We start from the raw sequence: 19,334 nt of genomic DNA on the forward strand, positions 1-19,334 counted from the left end.
GGGCAAGTTGGACATGAGCCACCGGCGTGTCCTGGCAGCCCAAAGGTCACCGTGTCCTGGGGGTAGGAGGCCAGGGAGGGATTGTCCTGCTCTGCTCTGGGGCAGCCTCACCTCTGGTGGTGGGGTCTCATGGCTGCCCTCCCTCAGGGCTGTTGGGCACAGGGGGTGTCTCAGCCCACGTAAAAACACCTCTTCGACCAAACATCTATTTCCTGGTTTGTTGCTGAAGCAGTAATTGTGGGGTTTCAGGTGGCTTGGGATTTTATTTTGCATCTTGGAGTTGCTGCTCTGTTTTTCCTGAGCTCCCAGCAGGATTTGCTCAGGAGTTTGCCATCGACAGCACCTGGATTTGATGTGCCCGTAGCTGCAGAGAGGTGGGATTGGGGTGCTCCCAGCATCAGGAGGCCTTGGAGGATCCCGACTGTTTAACAGCCCTTTTCTGCCTGTTTAACATCCCTCCTGCCCCCTCTTCGCACAGAACTTGTATCCACATCTTCATTTTCCCGGACTAGGACATTCACAACTGGCGTGAGGTAGTACAGCAGTAATTACACTCTCCATCGCTTTCCCATCAAGAAATAAATGGAAGAAAACCACATCCCGAGGTAGCAGCACTGACCTTCATTTGGGAAGGTCAGTCACAGTCAGCTGGGCTATAATCCAGCCCTAAATTTACCCAAGACCTTGCTGTTCCCTCGAGCTGGCCACGTGCTGAGACGGGGGCAGCTGCCAGTGCTGGGGAGGCTGACGGGAGAAGCACAAGTGCTCTGGGAGGTGTTTTCCGTAGGAAAAGGTGTCTGTGAGGAGGGGCTGGGGGTGGATTTTTGGGGACACGAACGTGTGCTTCGTTCTGTTGGTGGCTTTGAGAGCAGGAAGGTGTTGGGGTCCCCCTGAGGTCAGACACTCAAAGTTCATTAATCCCGTTCTCCTCCGTGGCCTGGCAGGGCTGGGACGCTGCCTGGATCTCCCTGAAATGCCACCTTTGCCTACGGATGGTGGATGAACTTCTTTCCAAAGACCTTCCTTGAGGTGTGGTGCCTGATGGGACTTTAGGAGAACATGGGCTTCCTTCACTCTGTCCTGCGTAGCTCCCAGCGGTGAAAGTCTCGTGCCAGGGTTGGCAGCACTGGGATAAACCTTGGGAAAGGTCAGCATGTCTGTCCCAATCCCTCCAGCCTCTTGGGTGCTGCACCATGTCCTTACCAGTCTCACCAGCCCGCTGCTGGCTGCAGACATGGGAATATTCCAGTTCCTCAGCCCATGGAATGCCAGGGAATGTGGTCACCAGTTTATTCCCCACCCTGTCACCCAGACCATTTAAAGCTTGCTGAGGGAATATCTGTTTCAAGGCCTTCAGGATGCCACAGTGTTGTGTCCTGTAGTCCAGGGAAAACCTTCCCTGCTCTGCTCTGATGCTGTGATGGAGGGAGGTCCGGCATTTCTCGATGTTCCTTAGGGAAGTTACCCTCCCTCCTGTTACAAAGGAACTCTGTCTCCTCTTTCCAACATTATTCCTGTGTTGTGCTGCCCAAGAAGGGGGGGTTGGGGTCTGTGTGGAGTGGACAGCTGCCCTCTGAGCCCAATCCCTTCCTTTGGCTGTGGAAGGGAGGGAGATGTTTCTGCCATTCCCTGGGAGGATGATTATGGAACGTTGAGATGAAAGACACTGTCTTGATCTGCTGTAAATCCAGCTGCATTCCTGGACCTCAGCTGCCCTCACACAAGGTCCAGGGCAAGAACTGGATCCTGGTGTCTTTATTATCCCTCTAGACTTGCTCGGCACCTCTCACTTGCTGTCTTTGAAAGAGGAGGAGGGGGAAATAGATGGCCATGAGAATTGTGTTCAGCTATTTCATTTAAGTCATAATCATTTCTAATCTCAGCGTGCAGGGACTGCATCACATGGCCCAATCAGTCACTGAGATTGTCCTGCGGCTGCAGTTTAGCCAGGAAAAAAGAAGCTGTCCAGAGACACAAATACGGGAAACGAGGGTCTCTGGGGCTGTGCAACTTTGTAATGATGGGACAGCCCCGGTGTCTGAGCACTGGTGGGTTATCCAAACCAGTCCTGTGGGTCAGAGATGCAGCCCTGGGATGGGAATGGAAGAAGGAACACATGGTCTATGGAGTAATGACTTGCTCCAAGTGTAGATGGAGGAGGTGGGCAGCCTTCTGTCCTCGCTGCAGGCAGGGCTGGCAGTGCAATTCCCTGTGGGATACCTGCAGAACCGTAGAATCCCAGGATGGTTTGGGTTGGAAGGGAACTTAGAGACCATCCCCTTCCACCCTCTGCCATGGCCAGGGCCACCTTCCACCAGACCAGGTTGCTCCAAGACCCGTTCAACCTGGCCTTGAACACTTCCAGGGTTGAGGAGGAGTTTCCTCAGACAGCAAGTGAGTCCCAAACAAGGGTATTTCATCTGGGCAGGTGGCAGGGGGTGACCAGAACTCTGCTCATCTCTTCCCAAGGGAGCCCTGTGGCAGCATCGCTGGGATCCATCCCTCAGCATTCAGGGCTGGGGATATGGGGCCAGCAGGTTTTCCACTTGTGCCATTGAGTCTCTGCGTGTCTGTCAGGTTTTAATACGGATTGTTGTCTGTTTTCCCACGCCAGGAGGGCCGAGTGCCCTTGGTGATGGGATCTGCCTGCCCAAGGAGCGTTCTGGCAGTGGTGTGAGTGCCCTCACGTCCTGCAGGGCTCTCCTCTGGGAAGTCCCTGAGCAGGCAAAAGGGAAGGACACTATTAGGGAAGTTGGAATCCCTCCAGCATCTGTGATCCTCTCATGTTTGCTCCCTGTGTGTTTGCCAAAAGCACCCTTATTTATTTCATCAGCTAAATGCTGCAAACCAGATGCCTGAGTTCCATCAAGGCATTTAATGATGATGATCACTGCTTCCCCTAATGTAGTGTCTTCCAGCGAGGACGATGCCACAGCAGTGCACAGCTGTTGACCAATGGGGGCCTATCTGTTTTCTCCAGTGTTTTATGGTACTTTTCTATTTTTTCTACTAGGCCTCCTTTTTTTCCTGTTTCGTTTTTTTTTCTTTTTTTCTGCTGACTTGCAGGAGGTTCTGAGGTGGAACGTGGCAGCTGTTTAATGGTGCAGGAGCCTGGCGAGGCAGATGAGCTCAGGGAGTGAGGAGAGCCTCCCGCTCCTCTGTAGTGCTGCAGAAAGCCTCCTGCGTGACAGAAACACGGTCCCTGTGTCCTCCCAGAAGCAGGAAAAGGCTGTGGCTACTCTTTCCCAGCTAAGCTGGGAGTAAATAACCCAAATGAGTAAATAACACAGCCCAGGCTGCATGAGGAGGCTCTGGCACAGCCAGAAGGGAAGATTGAGCCCAAGGGGTTTGTTTCTGGTGCAGAGTCGTGTTTTTCCTTGGCTGGATGCACCAAGATGAGCTCGAGAGGACACGAGATAGGGCACAGATGTTGGGAAAGGCACACGTTGGGCGTGCTGGGATAACTTGGCACAGGAAAGCTGCTCAGGCCTGTATTTCCCAGGTGTGTGCTCGACTGTTCTGCTGAGCTGCTCCGTTGGTCAGGAATAGGGATGGAGAACCTGCCAGGGACAGGGCAGGCTGCTCCATTTTATCTTTCACCAGGAACGTGGGAGCAGGATGGTGTCCTTGCATCCCAAGGTGTTCCAGGATGGACGTGCCACAGCTGCTGCGGAGACAGGCAGGGACACTTCCCAAAAGGTGTAAGGAGACCTTTAGGCTGCTGCCATCCTGCAGGAACCGTACGTGGCTGTTCAATCCAGCCACGGCATCGCTTTCCTGCTGGGAAGTGCCGTGTAACTTCTGGAGGTGTGTTCTCTTAAGAGACAATTAAGAATTTCAGTGTCGCTTTGATATTTCTTGAACAAAACATTGACACAACACACCAGGCTATTCGGGTTCGTTTTAACTTGCAGTTTAGGCTTCCAAACAAAAAAAAAAAAAAAAAAAAAGAGAGTATGAAATGAATTAGCAAATTATTTTGATTGCTTTGTTCATTTTTCCAGCGAGAAAGTTACCCACCTGTAAAATACTGACTGGCTGCAGGCAGGAGCAGAATTTATTACCTGAGATAAATGGATCTGGGATAAAAGTCCTCTTTTTTTTTTCATTTTAGCTGCAAAGGATGATACGCTTCTGTTCTGCTCTTTGTGCCCGAGATCAAATAAGAAGGAACTTTGCATAGGTATGCCAATGCCTTTCAAGGGGAAGTTTCTCCCCCACCCCAACCTTCCTTTTCCTCCTGGAAGCAGCACCTTGGACTTGAGATGAGAGCAGCGTTTGACGTCCTTTTCACAGTGATGCCGCCGTGACTCTGAATCCCAGAACTGGCACTCATCCTGCGTTCCATCCTATGTGCACAGGCTCTGATCTCTCTACCTTGGCCTTGTTTTATTCCCTTTTTTCTTCCTTTCTTTGCCCATTTCTTTGGCAAAGAAGGCTTTGTGGGAGAAGCCTCGTTTCATTTCCCCGCAGGTCCCGAGGGGCGGCTGGCGGATCTCATATGCAGGGTGTCAGCTGCGCTAAATGAACACGCTCAGATCACTGTAAATCCCTATTTACACATAATAAACACGAGGATATAAAACACAGAGGAAATAATACATTATTGATTACAGCAGTGGCATGTAATGTCCTTTGAAAGGCGGGCGGTGCGTGCCCATCCATCAGCGCTCCGAACACGGATCCTCCCGCTCCTTGGGAATTCAGGGCAGGTCAGCTGTGTGTGCCTGGCTCCCTGTGCAGAGAGGATGGGCAGGAATGGGGAAAGGTGGCTTAGAGCTGTTTGCAGACAGAACAGCAAAGGGCCTACAAGGAAGAAGTTTTGACAGTGAGGGTGGGAGGCCCTGGCACAGGGTGCCCAGAGAAGCTGTGGATCCATCCTGGATCTCTGGAAGTGCCCAAGGCCAGGCTGGAAGGGGCTTGGAGCAACTTGGGATAGTGGGAGGTGTCTGGATAGTGGATGGTACTGGATGGCTTTAAGGTTTCTTCCAACCCAAACCATGCCATGATATTTCTCTGGCCTGCAGCCCTGTCTGTTGGGCATGTTGGAATTTCCCTTTAGGTAAGAAGGTGCTTGAAAAAAAAATTCCGACAAGTGCAGCCAGAGCATTCAAATCTCAGTGTCCTTCCCTCTTGGAGCAGACAATATCTCCTGTAAGGAGTGATTTATGTGCAGGATGCCTTGGTCACGTCTATTTGTGAGCAAAATGAAAGCTTGGTACAACACCTGGGGGGGGCAGGGTCAGTTATATTTTGGGATTGGGAAAGATGGCTCACAAGCCCTGACACCACTCTTACGGCTATGGGTAGGATGCACTCCGAAACAAAAAGTGTGGTGGTTTTTTCTCTGTGTGTGACTTTTGGTTAGGTTTTGTGTTTGTTTTTTTTTAAAAAATGGTGATGCGACGTGCTCACCACCTGAGGTGCCCTATCAGCATCACTGCCCCGGCACTCGTGTTGCAGTGATGAAGAGCAATGTTTTGATGGCTGCTGAAATTGTAGGTGATGATTCCTTCCTTCTCAACAGCAGGCACCATCCCTCATCTCCCATGCGATTCATGAAATTCATTCCCTTGTTTTATCTCTGGCTGAGGTTGCAGGCGAGTGAGGTCGGTGAGGCTTGACAGGCATTTGGAATAGGTTTTGTTGGGTTTAAATGAGTTGAGAGTTCAAAGCCAGGCAGGTAATGGAGCGGTTCTGCTCCCCTTGTTCGCTCTGAGGGGATGGCAGACCTTGCTGCTCCTCACAGCACTGGTTCAGAGGCCAAGTGCTCCAGTCAGGAGAATCCTGAGGCACAGCCGTGTTAGAGGGTAGTGCAGGACAAGGGAGAACAGCTTCACACTGATGGGGGGCAGGGTTAGGGTGGATATTGGGAAGAAATCCTTTCCTGTGAGGGTGGGGAGGCCCTGGCACAGGGTGCCCAGAGCAGCTGTGGCTGCCCCTGGATCCCTGGCAGTGTCCAAGGCCAGGTTGGATGGGGCTTGGAGCACCCTGAGATAGTGGAAAGTGTCCTTGAGGATGGAATGCGATGATCTTTAAGGTCCTTTCCAACCCAAACCATTCCATGGCTCTAACAGAAAGAGCACCTTCATGAAACGTGGATAACTTGACTCAGCACATGGGCAAAGCTCCCTGCCCCACAAGCCACCTCGACCTCAGATCCAAGCTGTTCGCTCACTTGTGGGAGCTCGGCAGTGGAAATACATTAAAGTTCCCTTTTCCTGCAGCTTTTTTCCTCCAGGTATTTAATCTTAGCTTACAGATGAAATGTGCAGTGGAGAAAAAGATGCTAATCACACAGTTGCTGCACTCCGCTCCAGCCACTGGAAAATTTATTGCCATGCGTCCTGGATTGGACAGGGCTGGAGCATCACCCCGTTAACAGCTTTGGAGCGGCAGCAGAGAGACCCAGCATCACAACAGGGCACGACCCCGAGCCTTTGGGGCCACCAGAGGCCTCGCAGGGGCTGGTGCAGGAGAGCTGCACTTCCTAATCTGCTCTTGGCTCAGCTCACAGGCAAGAAAAGTCCAGGCTGGGCTGGAAGCTTCCAGCACTTGGCTGTGAGTGCCATCAGCAGCTTCCCAGTGTTTTATGGCTTTTTGTCAGAGGAGTTTTTATCAACCATTTGTCAACACTCTCAGGCACCTGGTGGGATTCTGGGGGTGTCCTGTGCAGAGCCAGGAGTTCAACTCAATCCTTGTGGGTCCATTCCAACTCAGGATATTCTATGATTTAACTACTCAGCTCTTCCCACTTTTTTTAGCCAGCTGTTGAGATGCCATTATTTCAGTCTCCCGGATACATCGTTATGTACATCCCTAATAGGTCCCTTCCCTGGCTGTAACAGGGCATATGGCTGTATATGATCAAGTTCTGCCAGGCTTTTATAAACCCAGAGCAGAAGGAGAGGTCAGGAATCAGACCAGAAATGGGATTTCTGCGTCTCCCAAAGAAAGGTGTTTGGCTGCACAGCTTTCTGAGCATCTTGTAATATCAAACTGTCTTGGAAGCAAAGTGGTTTGATTTTTGGCCTGTCTCTGCCCTCAGTGGATTATTGGGCTTGCAGTTCAGAAAGACTCAAACTGCAGTTCCTGTGACGCATCTTAAATATATGATTTTCACTTGGCTTTTTGCAAGACCCATGTTTCTTCCTGGCAGGTCCTCCTGCAACTGCATTTCCCCTCCAGCACCGGCAAGCCCAGCAGAATCTTGGAGCACACAACCATTCCAAAAAGTCCCTCTCCTGTGGCTGTGTTTGCTTATGTCTCTCTTTTTTTTTTTTTTAACTAACTTGGACTATTTTCATAAAACCTCCCACCTTGAAGAACCCAAAATTGCTGAGCAAGGAAATAATTGTCAGTGGTGCAAGGAGTGCTCGTGTCTCTCCTGCAGCAATTAGCAAACCTTAACGCAGGCTTGGCTCTCTTTCCAATTAAACCCTGGTAAGCTGGAATGCACGATGTGCTAATGAAACGGGGAGTTTTGGAGCTCCTCTGCTGGCTGTTTGGAGGGTATGGGAGCTTCAGGCTGTCTGGCTGAAACGAAGCCATTGAAAGTAATGGGCTGGACAATCTCACCCCATTACTTTTAATGGGATTGAGAGAGTGCACGCGGGAGCAGCGCTGGGGGAAGCAGGGGAGCTGTTTCCACAGATCATCCACGTTATGGCCAATGCTGGGAAAATGCCCCCCTGGCAGCAGGAGCTGTGTGCCGTGATAGGGTTTGGTGGGGGGCAGCAGGGAAGGTGCAGAAAGGCACCAGTGCCACGAGTCAGCCCTGAGCGGGGGCTGATTTTGGTCAGGGCACGTCACAAGGAGGGGAACTGCTGGGTGAGGAGATCCCTGCTGCTGGATGGGGACATCCCTGCTGCTGCATGGGGAGATCCCTGCTGCTGGGTGGGGAGATCCCTGCTGCTGGGTGGGGAGAAATCTCTGCTGCTGGATGTGGGGACATCCCTGCTGCTGGATGGGGACATCCCTGCTGCTGGGTGGGGGAGATCCCTGCTGCTGCATGGGGAGATCCCTGCTGCTGGGTGGGGAGAAATCCCTGCTGCTGGATGTGGGGACATCCCTGCTGCTGGATGGGGACATCCCTGCTGCTGGGTGGGGGAGATCCCTGCTGCTGGGTGGGGGACATCCCTGCTGCTGCATGGGGAGATCCCTGCTGCTGGATGTGGGGAGATCCCTGCTGCTGCATGGGGAGATCCCTGCTGCTGGATGTGGGGAGATCCCTGCTGCTGCATGGGGAGATCCCTGCTGCTGGATGGGAGAAATCCCTGCTGCTGGGTGGGGGAGATCCCTGCTGCTGGGTGGGGAGATCCCTGCTGCTGGGTAGGAGAGATCCCTGCTGCTGGATGTGGGGAGATCCCTGCTGCTGGATGGGGAGATCCCTGCTGCTGGATGGGGAGATCCCTGCAGTGTGTGTGTGCTTTGGTCCCTCCCTCATACCCATCTTCCCTGGTTTACCTTCCTCCCCTGTACCTGTGCTGATTGCACCTGCAGAGGTGGAGGGAGGGTTTAACATGGTGTGAAATACAAGGATTTTAGCTGAGGCTGCTGAGCATCGCTAGTGAAGCATTTGCAGTGGGAAGATCCAGCTAGTGGGACTGGCTGCAGAAATTGTAAGTTTTCAGGTCAATCAGGAAACTGAAAATGCTCGAAAAGGGGAGAGGGATGGTCATGAGACACGAATATCGCAGGAGGAAAGATTTAGGCCAAATGCTGCAGCCTGAAGTTGTCGTGGATGCTCAGTGCCTGTGGTGTCCTCTCTGGAGCCAGGCAGGAGCTGAAGCAGCCCAGCCTGAGGCCGCTGCTGGGGATGCCTGCATGGCCTGGGTGATGGATTTGTTCCTCGTGGTGGGACTCAGTCTGTTCCCACTGGGACATGGAAGGAACATGGTCCGGACAGGGCAGCAATCAGCCTCCCACAGCCTGAGATTTGCCCACTCACTTTCCTTTCTCCTCCTGCTGAGCGTGGCCAAAGCCCTCCCTGCCAGGGCACTTAAACCTCAATACCTCAATCAAAGCAGAAAGGGACGGAAATGTGGTGATGAGATAATCCCTTAAATCTTACGCCTTTCCCCCCTCCCTGTAACTGGGGCCTTGTTCCTTGGTGGAGGGTTGGGGCCTGTTCTCATGCTGCCCTTTCCATTTAGCACCACAGCTCTTCCAGAAAGTTTGAACGGAGGGGGAGGAGCAGGGACTGCAGCAAATGCATCTCCAACTGGGATTAACCTGGAATTGCTGCTCCTTGGCCAGCTGCTCATCCGGGATGGTTTGGCGACACCACCGCGAGGTTCCCCAAGCTGTTTAGGTACCTCAGCTCCCATTCAAATTCCTGGGAGGTAATTCAAGTTTGGATATCTGAGGAGGAGACGGGGATTAACCTGTGCTGTGGGTCTGCCCTGAGATAACACATTCACGTCACCAATCTCCTTCATCTTGGAGAGGAGACAGCACAGCATGAACTGGTCACAGCGGGTCTCCTGCCCCTTCCCACCTCACAGGCAGGAAGGCAGCTAAAAGAGACAGCTGAGAGTTGCCAAGGAGAGGAAAAATGAAATAGAAGCTGAAGATCAGAAATATTTTTAAAACGCCTCAGATGCAGAAGAATTGCAGCCATGCTGTGAGGTAACCAGCAAATAGAATTTAATTATACGATACACAGGAGTAATGGAGCTTGTGAGGCTGGAGTGCGATTTCCCAGTAATAGGAGGACAGCGGGGATCCCTGCTTGGGCTGTCGTCTGCGTTCACGGAGAGCGGGACGGTGCTGCAGGGCTTTCCCTGCCTCCAGAGGGGAGGGAAGGACCACAGCTCCTCCACCTTGGAGGATCTGGGCTCTTCTCGGGGTGTCCAGCACGTGGAGCCTTTGGAGCAGCTGGGAACTGGGATTCTCTGGATCGGGGGCACATGGGCTTGAAGGCAGTGACTGAGGTCAGGCAGAGGAAAGCTGTGATCCCAGCACATCTCCGAGGGCAGAAGTGGTTTGTGCTTCCCTGTGCTGCTGCCCATCTTCCCAGACTTGTGAAAAGGGTGGCTTAGGCAGCACCACGTCCAAGGTGGGAGGTGGGAGGAGCCATTGTTGATCCAGAGCGTGGCTATAGATGTGACCTTTACGGTGCTGTGGGTTTATTTTTATTATTTTTCTCTCCGGCTTATCCACAATCTGTCAGAGCAGCATGGGGATTTCCAGGGTTTATTGCAAAGTGTTTCCATTGCCATGTTCGCCTCCCAGCTGAACTTGTTTGGTTTTATTTTGTTGGTTTTTCACCTTTAGGGGGTTTTGTTTGTTTGTTTGTTTTTTACAAGGTGCTCTGCGTAGGATGTGAGGCAGGGACACTCCCACTTTGTGTGCAGCTCTAGACCTGCATGTAAGTGTGGCTCCCTGAGTGCCAGGGGAGCACAAGAAGTGTTATTTATTCCACGCTGAGATGTTCCCACCAGGCTACAGGATAGTGTCGTGCTGTGTGTGTGGCTGGTGTCACTCAGATTGGGGTGGGACATGCAGGGGTCCCTCAGCAGGAGCGAGGAACAGCTCTCAGTAAAATGAGAAGCCCCAGCGAAATCAGGCCTTTAGAGAAAACACTGCATTCTTAAGGAATCAAAATACATGGGCTTTGTGTCTTTCTCCCTGTCAGTTTTGTTCTGAGCTGGTTTTAGACCATCTCAGAGTCTCACAATTCCTGCTGAGAAGCCCTCCCAGTTTGTAGGAGCACAGGCACTGGAGATGGAGCAGGACCAGCTCAATCCATCTTCCAAACACCCCTTCTCTTGCAGCCCACCCTGATTCACACAGACCCCGTGTGCTGCACACCCTGGGGCTTCTCCAGGCTCTGGGCCGTGTCCCCATCAAGGCGTTTTATTTCCCTGGAGAGCTTTTTTCAGTGGACGAGGTGCGGTGGAAAGGTGGGATGGGTTCCATACATATCCTCCACCCTTTCCTCTCCATGGAGGGTGGGGTCAGGTTTCTGCTGTCCGGAGCTGAATGCGCAGCCCCTGGGTTTGGTGGGGTGGGAGAAGGTGGGTGGAGGAAGTAACGTGGCATCGGTGGCAGGCAGGTCCCCGAGTGGCTGTGAGTCCAAGGCTCAGCTGCCAAGCAGAGAGTGGAGGGAAGTGACAGATGGCCCAGGGCACCCAAGCCCTTGGCTGGAGCACAGGAATTCCTGGAGGAGGTGGAGCAGTCAGACAGGGCAAGAGACGCTGCCTGTTCCCCTCTCCTATCCTCACCATTCATGTCCCGAGGGGGACGAGGAGCTCCATGGAGCACATGGATCTATGATGAGGCCAAGACAGATGTGCCCAACACCTGGCTGCCCTGCTGTGTCCCTGGCTGCCCTGCCGTGTCCCTGGCTGCCCTGCCACCTCCCTGGAATCAGCAAATCAGTTCAGATCTCCTCCTGGTGGGATGACGTGGATGGTGATGCATCCTGGTTTCAGGGGCTGACCTGGGGAAACCCCGGGAGAGCCTGGGGAATGCATGGGCAGGTGCCTGCCTGTTGCTTAAATTTCCCTGGAAGGTTTGTTCCAGACCTTCCTGCAGCGGCTCGCTGCATTGGAACTGAACATTTGAAGATTTGGCTGGAGCAGCAGGTACAATGGGCTGGAGTGAAGCTCGTTAGTTCCCTGGGAAGCCCTTGAAGTGCAGGTCAGAGCCACCAGCAGGGGAAATTGGTTGAACAATACAGGAATCTCACAAGGAGGATCTGAGCTCCAGGGCTGCAGCAAAGCCAGGAGCATCAGAGGGGCTGAGCCAGGCCAGGCTCTCAAAAAATACTCCAAACTTGTGTGAACTGGGGTGAAATGCTGGAGCTACACCTGCATCCCATGAGACTGTGAAAGGAAACAGCAACCCTACAGAAGTGGGGCCTTCAGAAGGGGGGTATGGAGGGAGCAGGTGCCAGCCAAAGGCACACGGGACTGTTTCTTGGAGTTGGGATCATGGGCAGCCCCACCAGCCTTTTCCAATGCCTGGGGGTGTTTTTTGCCAGATCATGTGGAATTCTCTGTCTCTGTGGGGTACCTGACCCAGCTCTCAGCAGTGCAAACAGGAGTGGGTTTGATATTCAGTAGTAAGGAAAACAGATTGTTTCTACATAACCTTTTATTTGGTTTTCTTTCAAATAAAACCCTGTGTGGAAGTTACGACTTTTACAGTAGGAAATACAGAGAAAATACTTTTTCCTGCACGAGAGGTGTAGTTAAGCTGTGGAACTTGCTGCCCCAAGGCCTTAGCAAAGCATTTTGGACCAGTGTTAACACATACCTGAGCACACGAAGCTGTGAAAGCTGTTTGTGTGGGAAGGTTCAGGTACCAACAGCCACCTTACTCTGGGGTGAATTGTTTTTCGCTATTGCAGCTCCATCAGATTCCTTAACTTCAGGAAATAAATAGTCCAAAGAATGACTGGATTGGAGGTTTGTGAAGATTTTTCTTCTCTTGTCGGATGCTCCCCAAATTGGACATGTTTGTGAGAGGTTCAGAAAAAGTGCATCAGCCATGAAGGGCTGGGGAGGAGAGCAGGGAATACAGACGGATTCAGTTCTGAACTTTAGGGACCAAAGGCTCTGTGCTGCCACTAGAGAAAAAAAACCTCTTCAAAACACTCCAGTGCCGAGTTACAACTTGGAGGTGCCTCTTTTCCCTTCATTAGCCAGGCAACACAAGGATATCATTCTCTTTGCTCAGCAGCACAAACCCCTCTTCTTTCTTTCCCTTTCTGCCAGTTGTGTTTCCTGCTAAGAAGCAACTTTTAATTGTCTGGTACCGGGGCAGAGCTTTTTCCTGGGAAGAGCTGCCTCCTGCGTGTTTCTCTGCTCTTCCTCTTGAAGCTTCCAGTGCTGAGGCCTTTCAAGGCACCTGGAGAGCTGGATTCCAGTGTACTCCAGGCATGTGCCTGTCCAAAGTTGTTTGTCCCAGAGAATCTCCTCCTGGGTTATGGAGACTCCAGTTTTCTACGGGGTTGAAAGAGGCACAGCAAAAATTAGCACACCCAAGCTTTCCTGTCTTTTTCCATTATGGTTTTTAACCCAGAAAAATGTTTGAGAGAAGTTTCAAGGATCCTCCAGACCTTCACCCTCTAGCACCAGAAATTCCCAGTAGGGACAACAGCTCTGGCACTGGTTTGTGCTGCTGCTGTTCCCAAATGCAGGTAGGTGCCTCTCCAGTGGTGTTTAAGGCAATTTAGGTCTTAGCAGACATTTTACACGATTTTGGGGAGTTTTCCCTCTCCATGCAAAGTTGAGCTGTTCTCTCCGAGGTGGTCTTCATCCTGTACAGCAATAGGAGAATGACAAATTCCAGCCAGGACTGGCTCCTGAGTGGGGACAGTTCTCCACAAGCCCTGCCGGATATCCTTCTCTCTTTCCAGGTCTGTGGGCTGTGGGAGAATAGCCAGTTGTGTTTTCCATCTCGGAGCAATGAGCTGGCAAACATCTCTGCTCCATCTGTTTTCTTTCACTGATGGATTCTTTAAAGTTAGACTGTGGTCCCACAGGGACACACTCAACTAATCCTCCGCTTTTAAGATTTTATTTGGGCAATAAATGGATGACAAGGTGGTTTGCGAGTACATAATACAATAAATGGGTTTATAAATGCAACTTTTTTGCAGAGCACTGTAAAATAAAATACAATACCACTCCGCCATTTAACACTGATCTCTGCTTCATTCATATTTCAAACAGTAATGTGCCCATTTTCTCATCTGGGAAGCCTCTTAGGTTTTTTAATACATTTTTATAAATTAACTAGGCACAGATTTAATAATAATGTGCATTTGTATGGCTTTTTTAATCTCTGAGGATCTTGGATTGCTCTGCACACTTACCAGTGCAATATAGAAATTCTGTGCCGAAGGATCCGTTTGCTCTCTGCCGAACTGCAGCGGGAGTTTGGGTGGCTCAGGAATGCTCGTGGATGCATCGAGGGAGGAGGCTTGAACTCAGCACTCATGGCAGGAGAACGTGGAGGGAAAGGTGCTCCCTGGGTGCCCAGGGCAGAGTCCTCTGAAAAGAGGTCACAGGGATGTTTGGGATGGTTCTGAGCCTGGAAATCAGGATGCAGAAAAACAAACAAAATGCTCCTTCACGTATTTCTTCAAACTTTTGGGATGCAGCATCCCTAGACACAGTGAAGCCAGGAGCATGGAAAACCTTGGGATCTTCTGTCTGCGTTGCTGCTTTCTCAAGGCATCCATACACAGCAGGCAACTGGACCCACCAGAACAGGAAACTTCTAAGCAGGAGGATGAGGTTTCTCCATCAAAGTGTGTAATAACCAAAATCTCTTCGATTTGGTGACGTAGGATCTTCTCCTGTTACCTTGCTGGCCAACTTAGGGAGATGTTGAGCTGCTTTCCTTGGAGAATTTCGTGCTCTTTGAAGAGCTCCCAGCTGAGTTCTTTGCTTCTGGCATCCCCAGGTGAGATGAGGCTTTTCCAGCGCTCTGCCTTTCCCAGTTCCCACGTTTCGGTGTCACTGACAGTAGGATATCTGCCACTGAGGTTGCCCATTCCCCATCCCAGAAAGAAAAACTTTCTTTAGGAGTTAAAGAGTTGTAGAGTAGAGTGAAACTCATGGATATAACATGCAATTGGAAGAATTATTTACAGGTAGCAAGTTGCCATCAGTGTGGAAGGAAAACATGAGAAAATGGAAACGTGTTATTTATGTTAATACAAAGTTTTAAAAATTTAATTTAAGAGACCAGCTGTTTCTGCTTCTCTTATAAGAGTTTAATTGGTATATAATAGCATAGTTAATTAAATACAAATCAATAGCTTAAACCAGCTAATTGATATTTAATATGTATGGGAAAATATAACTTAGTTGTAATATCATTAGCTCGATATTAAATAAGCAATGGAATTGCAATTATGCCTTTACAACGATTATAAAGTTTATCGTTCTTTAATAAACTTGCAATTAGACAGGGTGAGCTGAAAAATTATTAAACAGGTATTATTGGGCTATTAAACATTTATTATCATTCCTGGTGGGATACAGCTACACAATAGTACACATTATGATTATGTTAATAAACCCTTATTACAGCTTTGCAGCTTCAGCCTTTAGTGCACCGGTGATCGGATATTTTGTTCCCTTCCTCAGTGGTGAGCGAAGGAGTTGCCTTCAAACTGAGTGAGGAAATACCATACAATGAAAGAACTGAGGAAAAAGCAGGAGGAATCTGTAGTTTGGGCCAGCACTGAGAGATCTTTCTTCCTAAACGTCTTTCCCCTCCATTTCCCAGGCTGAGGATCCCTTTCTTGAAGACTCCGAGGTTGTGTTTCTTTTGAAGCTTTTGCTTCGTTGTCAGTGTCAATTCATGGTTTGAATTTGCTCCTGCTTTGCCCAGTGAGTGGCTCCACTGCCAGTTTGGGGGTGAATTAATGCAGGTACTTCTGAGAGAGTCGAAACCATGGTTCTGCTGTGTGTTTTCCAACCAGGATACTTTAGCTCCCACTTTGTCACAGTGCGTGGGATGATCAACTTCAGCTGTAACTACTTTTGCCCTGCTGAGAAATTCAATTGTCAGCACAAGGAATTGGATGGGATTGATTTGGGGGAGATGGGGGCACGCAAGGGTTAAAACATTCTGGTTTCAGTGTGTCTCAGCAGCCCCCCTAAAGCCAAGATATTTAAAATGCTGGGTGTCTCCTTAACTATTTTAGCTTTAGGTAGCCACTAAAAGCCAAAATGGTGAGACATCCTTAGGCAGCAGAGTCATCTTGACTTATTTTACCTTTTAAAGGCACTCTCAAGTATTTAAAGGTGCCTTTAGCTATAAAGATTTTTGCGTATTCTCACAAATTTATGGTATGAATTATTATAATGCAGTGCTTTTGTACAGCTCCTTTCATCATGGGATATCAAAGTGGTTTATAAGTGTTAATTATAGCACCCCTTAGGGAGGCAGACGGGAGACAGGCACCCACACCAGCCTGCTGAGCCAGGCTCCAGAGGGGCAGGAGCCCACATTTCATTGGGATCCTGCTCAGCCTGAGCCTCCCTCCCTCTCTGAGGGCTCAGCTGGGCCTGGGGCCTGTTGGGCAGCACAGCCCTTGCATGGGGCTGGAGCCCCTGCCCACAACCTCTTTTTTGGGAGCTTTTTGCTCACTGCAGCAGGAAGGTGACAGCTGGACACCTGAGTGGTGGGATTGTTGTCCCAGGACACTGCAGCTCCTGCTGCCCCAAGCTCGGGGGCCACCATCATCAGAAGCACATGGAGCTGCTGGAGAGAGTCCAGAGAGGCCACAGAGATGCTCCAAGAGCTGGAGCCCCTCTGCTCTGGAGCCAGGCTGGGAGAGCTGGGGGTGCTCACCTGGAGAGGAGAAGGCTCCAGGGAGAGCTCAGAGCCCCTTGCAGGGCCTAAAGGGGCTCCAGGAGAGCTGGAGAGGGACTGGGGACAAGGCATGGAGTGCCAGGACACAGGGAATGGCTTCCCAGTGCCAGAGGGCAGGGCTGGATGGGATCTTGGGCAGGAATTGTTCCCTGGGAGGGTGGGCAGGCCCTGGCACAGGGTGCCCAGAGCAGCTGTGGCTGCCTCTGGATCCCTGGCAGTGCCCAAGGCCAGGTTGGATGGGGCTTGGAGCAGCCTGGGACAGTGGGAGGTGTCCCTGCCCATGGCAGGGTCCTTAAGGTCCGTTCCCACCCAAACCATTCCATGATCTTGGGGATGTTTGTGCTCGTGGCCTGTGCAGGGTGTGGCACCCCCCTCATTCCATGTCTGTGTCCAGGAAAACCGAGCCAGCATCCACACACAGGGGCCCTGCATGCACGTCTGAGTCAGAGCCGTGCTGGCTTGCTCAGCTCCGCTGTGGGCTCTGCTGCCTTGTCTGACGTTAATCTAATTGTGTTGTTTTAATTACTTTGATACCTTGGTGCTCGTCGGAGGCTCAATAGCAATCGATGGCGTTTTGTTTTCCTATCAATAAAGACATGAAGGCTCTCACCTGCTTTGCTGGCTCTGCGCAGTCGGGCCCGGAGGCTCCGGCCGGGCTCTGCCAGGCACACAGTGTGTGTGTCCCCACAGGATCCTGCATGGAAACCCCCCCAAGGTCAGCAAGGTCTTCTCGATTCTCGTTATCGGGCAGGGCTGAGGGAGGCAGCCTGAGCTGGCTGTCCCTGCAGTCAGAGGCATCCCACACCCTGCAGGCCGACACCTTCCTGTTTGCGCAGACCATGGTGGAGCACATTACCTCTGTCCTGCAGAGCAGGAGAACGGGTTCCCACCATCACAGGTTGCTCATTACCCCTTCCTGCTAATTCTTCTGGTGGTTGATTCATCTGCCCTGATCTTTAGACATCTCCACCTGAGTTAGTCACCACCTTTTATGGCCGATGAGAGAGTTACAAGCAGCCCCAAAGACATCATGAAAGGTGAAGTGAGTCACATTCTGGAGATGCCTGCTTCTCTCCAGGGCATTTCCTCCAGGGCAAGGCAGATTTAGGGGAGCAATTAAATTTCAGCTTACTCTGAGTATCTCAAGAGACTTTCTTTTGTCTGAGCATCACCCTCAGTGGGTTTACATGTGTGATTTGTTTTGGTTAGATGCTGGTTCCTCCCTGATGGGAGCCTTAGGACCAGGAGCCTCCTGCAAGGTGGAGCTCTGTATGATGTTAGAGGAAGTGCTTTAGCTGGGCTGGTGCATACCCTGAGTGCCCTGGAACCAAAAGAAGTCTGGCTTTTTCTGGGTTTAGGCTCAAATTCTGCCTCATACTGTGCACAAGAGGAGGATATAACCACTCTGCTGGGATGCCATGGCAGCGAGCACTGTCAGGGAGGGATTCTCTGTATGTGTGTCTATACCCACATGGATCTGGGGATCTTCCCCGCACATCACATCACATCACATCACATCACATCACATCACACTTCCCTCTTCCTCTGGACACGATCCAGACCCGCGATTCAACCCCGAGTTTGCCTCGTGGCACTGAAAGCCAAGTTTGCCAGGCAGCTCCTGCTCCTCTCTCCAGCCACCGCTGCGCTCTCCACCCTCCTGCTCCACCGCCTTCCCCTCCTGTGCGCGGCACAACTTCCCAGCGCTCCTTCCTCGGCAGAGGGGGCTCTGCAGAGTCCACAGCCACATTAAGTAAACATCAAAGGGGCTTTGATCAGCGGGGCTCTGCAGAGCGCAGAAGCCCCCGAGGAGCTCTGCAGGTCCGCAGGCAGCACTGGGGACATGGTACCTTAATTTTCTGCACTGTGACACGGGAGAATTTGTTTGAAGAATGAGAGCTCTCTGCCACTCTGAGATGCGCACGGGGACAGCGCCTGTGCTCGCAGCCTACTTCTGGAAAAAGCCACACTCAGATCTCTCTGTTTGTTACCAAGAGTCAAAAAGCCCCATTAACAAATCAAGGCATCAAAGGCCTGTGCCTCCTCAGACTCTGGCATTCTCCTGCTCATAGGGTCACTGGCTTGCTTCTAAAGAGCAAGGTTCCTCAGGCCAGAGTTATCTTCCCTCCTGAGGGCCATTTCATGTTGCAACACACTGCTGTGGAGGAAGATGCAGCTCATTCCCTCACTTGGAATAGAGGAGTGCTTAAGGACAGGACAGGGAGGGGACGGCCACCCTCCTGTCTCCAGACACACTGGCTTGGGGCCCAGCCAAGCTTAGCTTTGTGAGGCTGACCAAAGACTTCAGCTACATGCCCACCTCACTGGTGCTTTTCCTGAAGGGTGTCTCCAGCAGGATTTGCTCCCTGCAGCATCCCCAGGTTCCTGCTCCTGTCCCCAGCCCAGTCTAACACCGCGCTCTCTTCTCTTGCAGAACTGGGGCTCCCGGGAAGAGGATGCTGCCTAGTACTGGGGTTCATGTACAAGGAGAAGTACCGCAGGATGACTGAAGGTGAGCAGTTCCCTCACCTTCTCTTCTTCTTCCTCTTTAGCAATCTCATTGTGAGGGGCCTCACCTCTAGGGATGTGCTGGGTTCTTGTTCCCACCCAGGAGAAAATTCTACTTCCCCTTTGATCTTTGGAACATCTCAGAGGGTGTGGATGTGGGGAGCCCCCTGTGTGAAGCTGCAAGAGAAGAGCAGGAGCTTCATATTTCCATACATCCAAAATCCACTGTCTTTTCCTATGGAAGGGATTTGTCACATGGGAAGCTCTTGCAGCAATTGCTGCATGTACTCTTTTTATCCTAGTTGGGAGGTAGTGGTTAACCTGACACTTCCAAAATCCCAGTTTCCAGTGCCTTTGAACCTCGCAGAGTCGCCGTTATATTGCTCTTCAAACTTCTTCTAAAATTTCCCTATTTTATATTCCACTCATTCCCCAAGTACTTTATGAGCATTGATTAATCCATAGAAATATCATAAATAATT

General features: G+C 51.2%; 1 protein-coding gene across 3 annotated transcripts in view; it reads left to right on the forward strand.

Annotated features, from left to right (window-relative positions):
• Nucleotides 1-19,334, forward strand: part of KIRREL3 (kirre like nephrin family adhesion molecule 3) — a 345,138-nt gene that overhangs the window by 204,897 nt on the left and 120,907 nt on the right. For 2 of the 3 annotated variants that reach the window (XM_048328585.1, XM_048328586.1), the window contains exon 2: nt 18,779-18,856. The exons of the other annotated variant lie outside the window; for it this stretch is intronic. In XM_048328585.1, the coding sequence (XP_048184542.1) occupies nt 18,779-18,856 (78 nt within the window). The remainder of the gene's footprint in view (nt 1-18,778; nt 18,857-19,334) is intronic. 3 annotated transcript variants of the gene reach the window in all.

The sequence above is a fragment of the Corvus hawaiiensis genome, chromosome 25 (assembly GCF_020740725.1).
Source record: "Corvus hawaiiensis isolate bCorHaw1 chromosome 25, bCorHaw1.pri.cur, whole genome shotgun sequence".
Classification (NCBI taxonomy): Eukaryota; Metazoa; Chordata; class Aves; order Passeriformes; family Corvidae; genus Corvus; species Corvus hawaiiensis.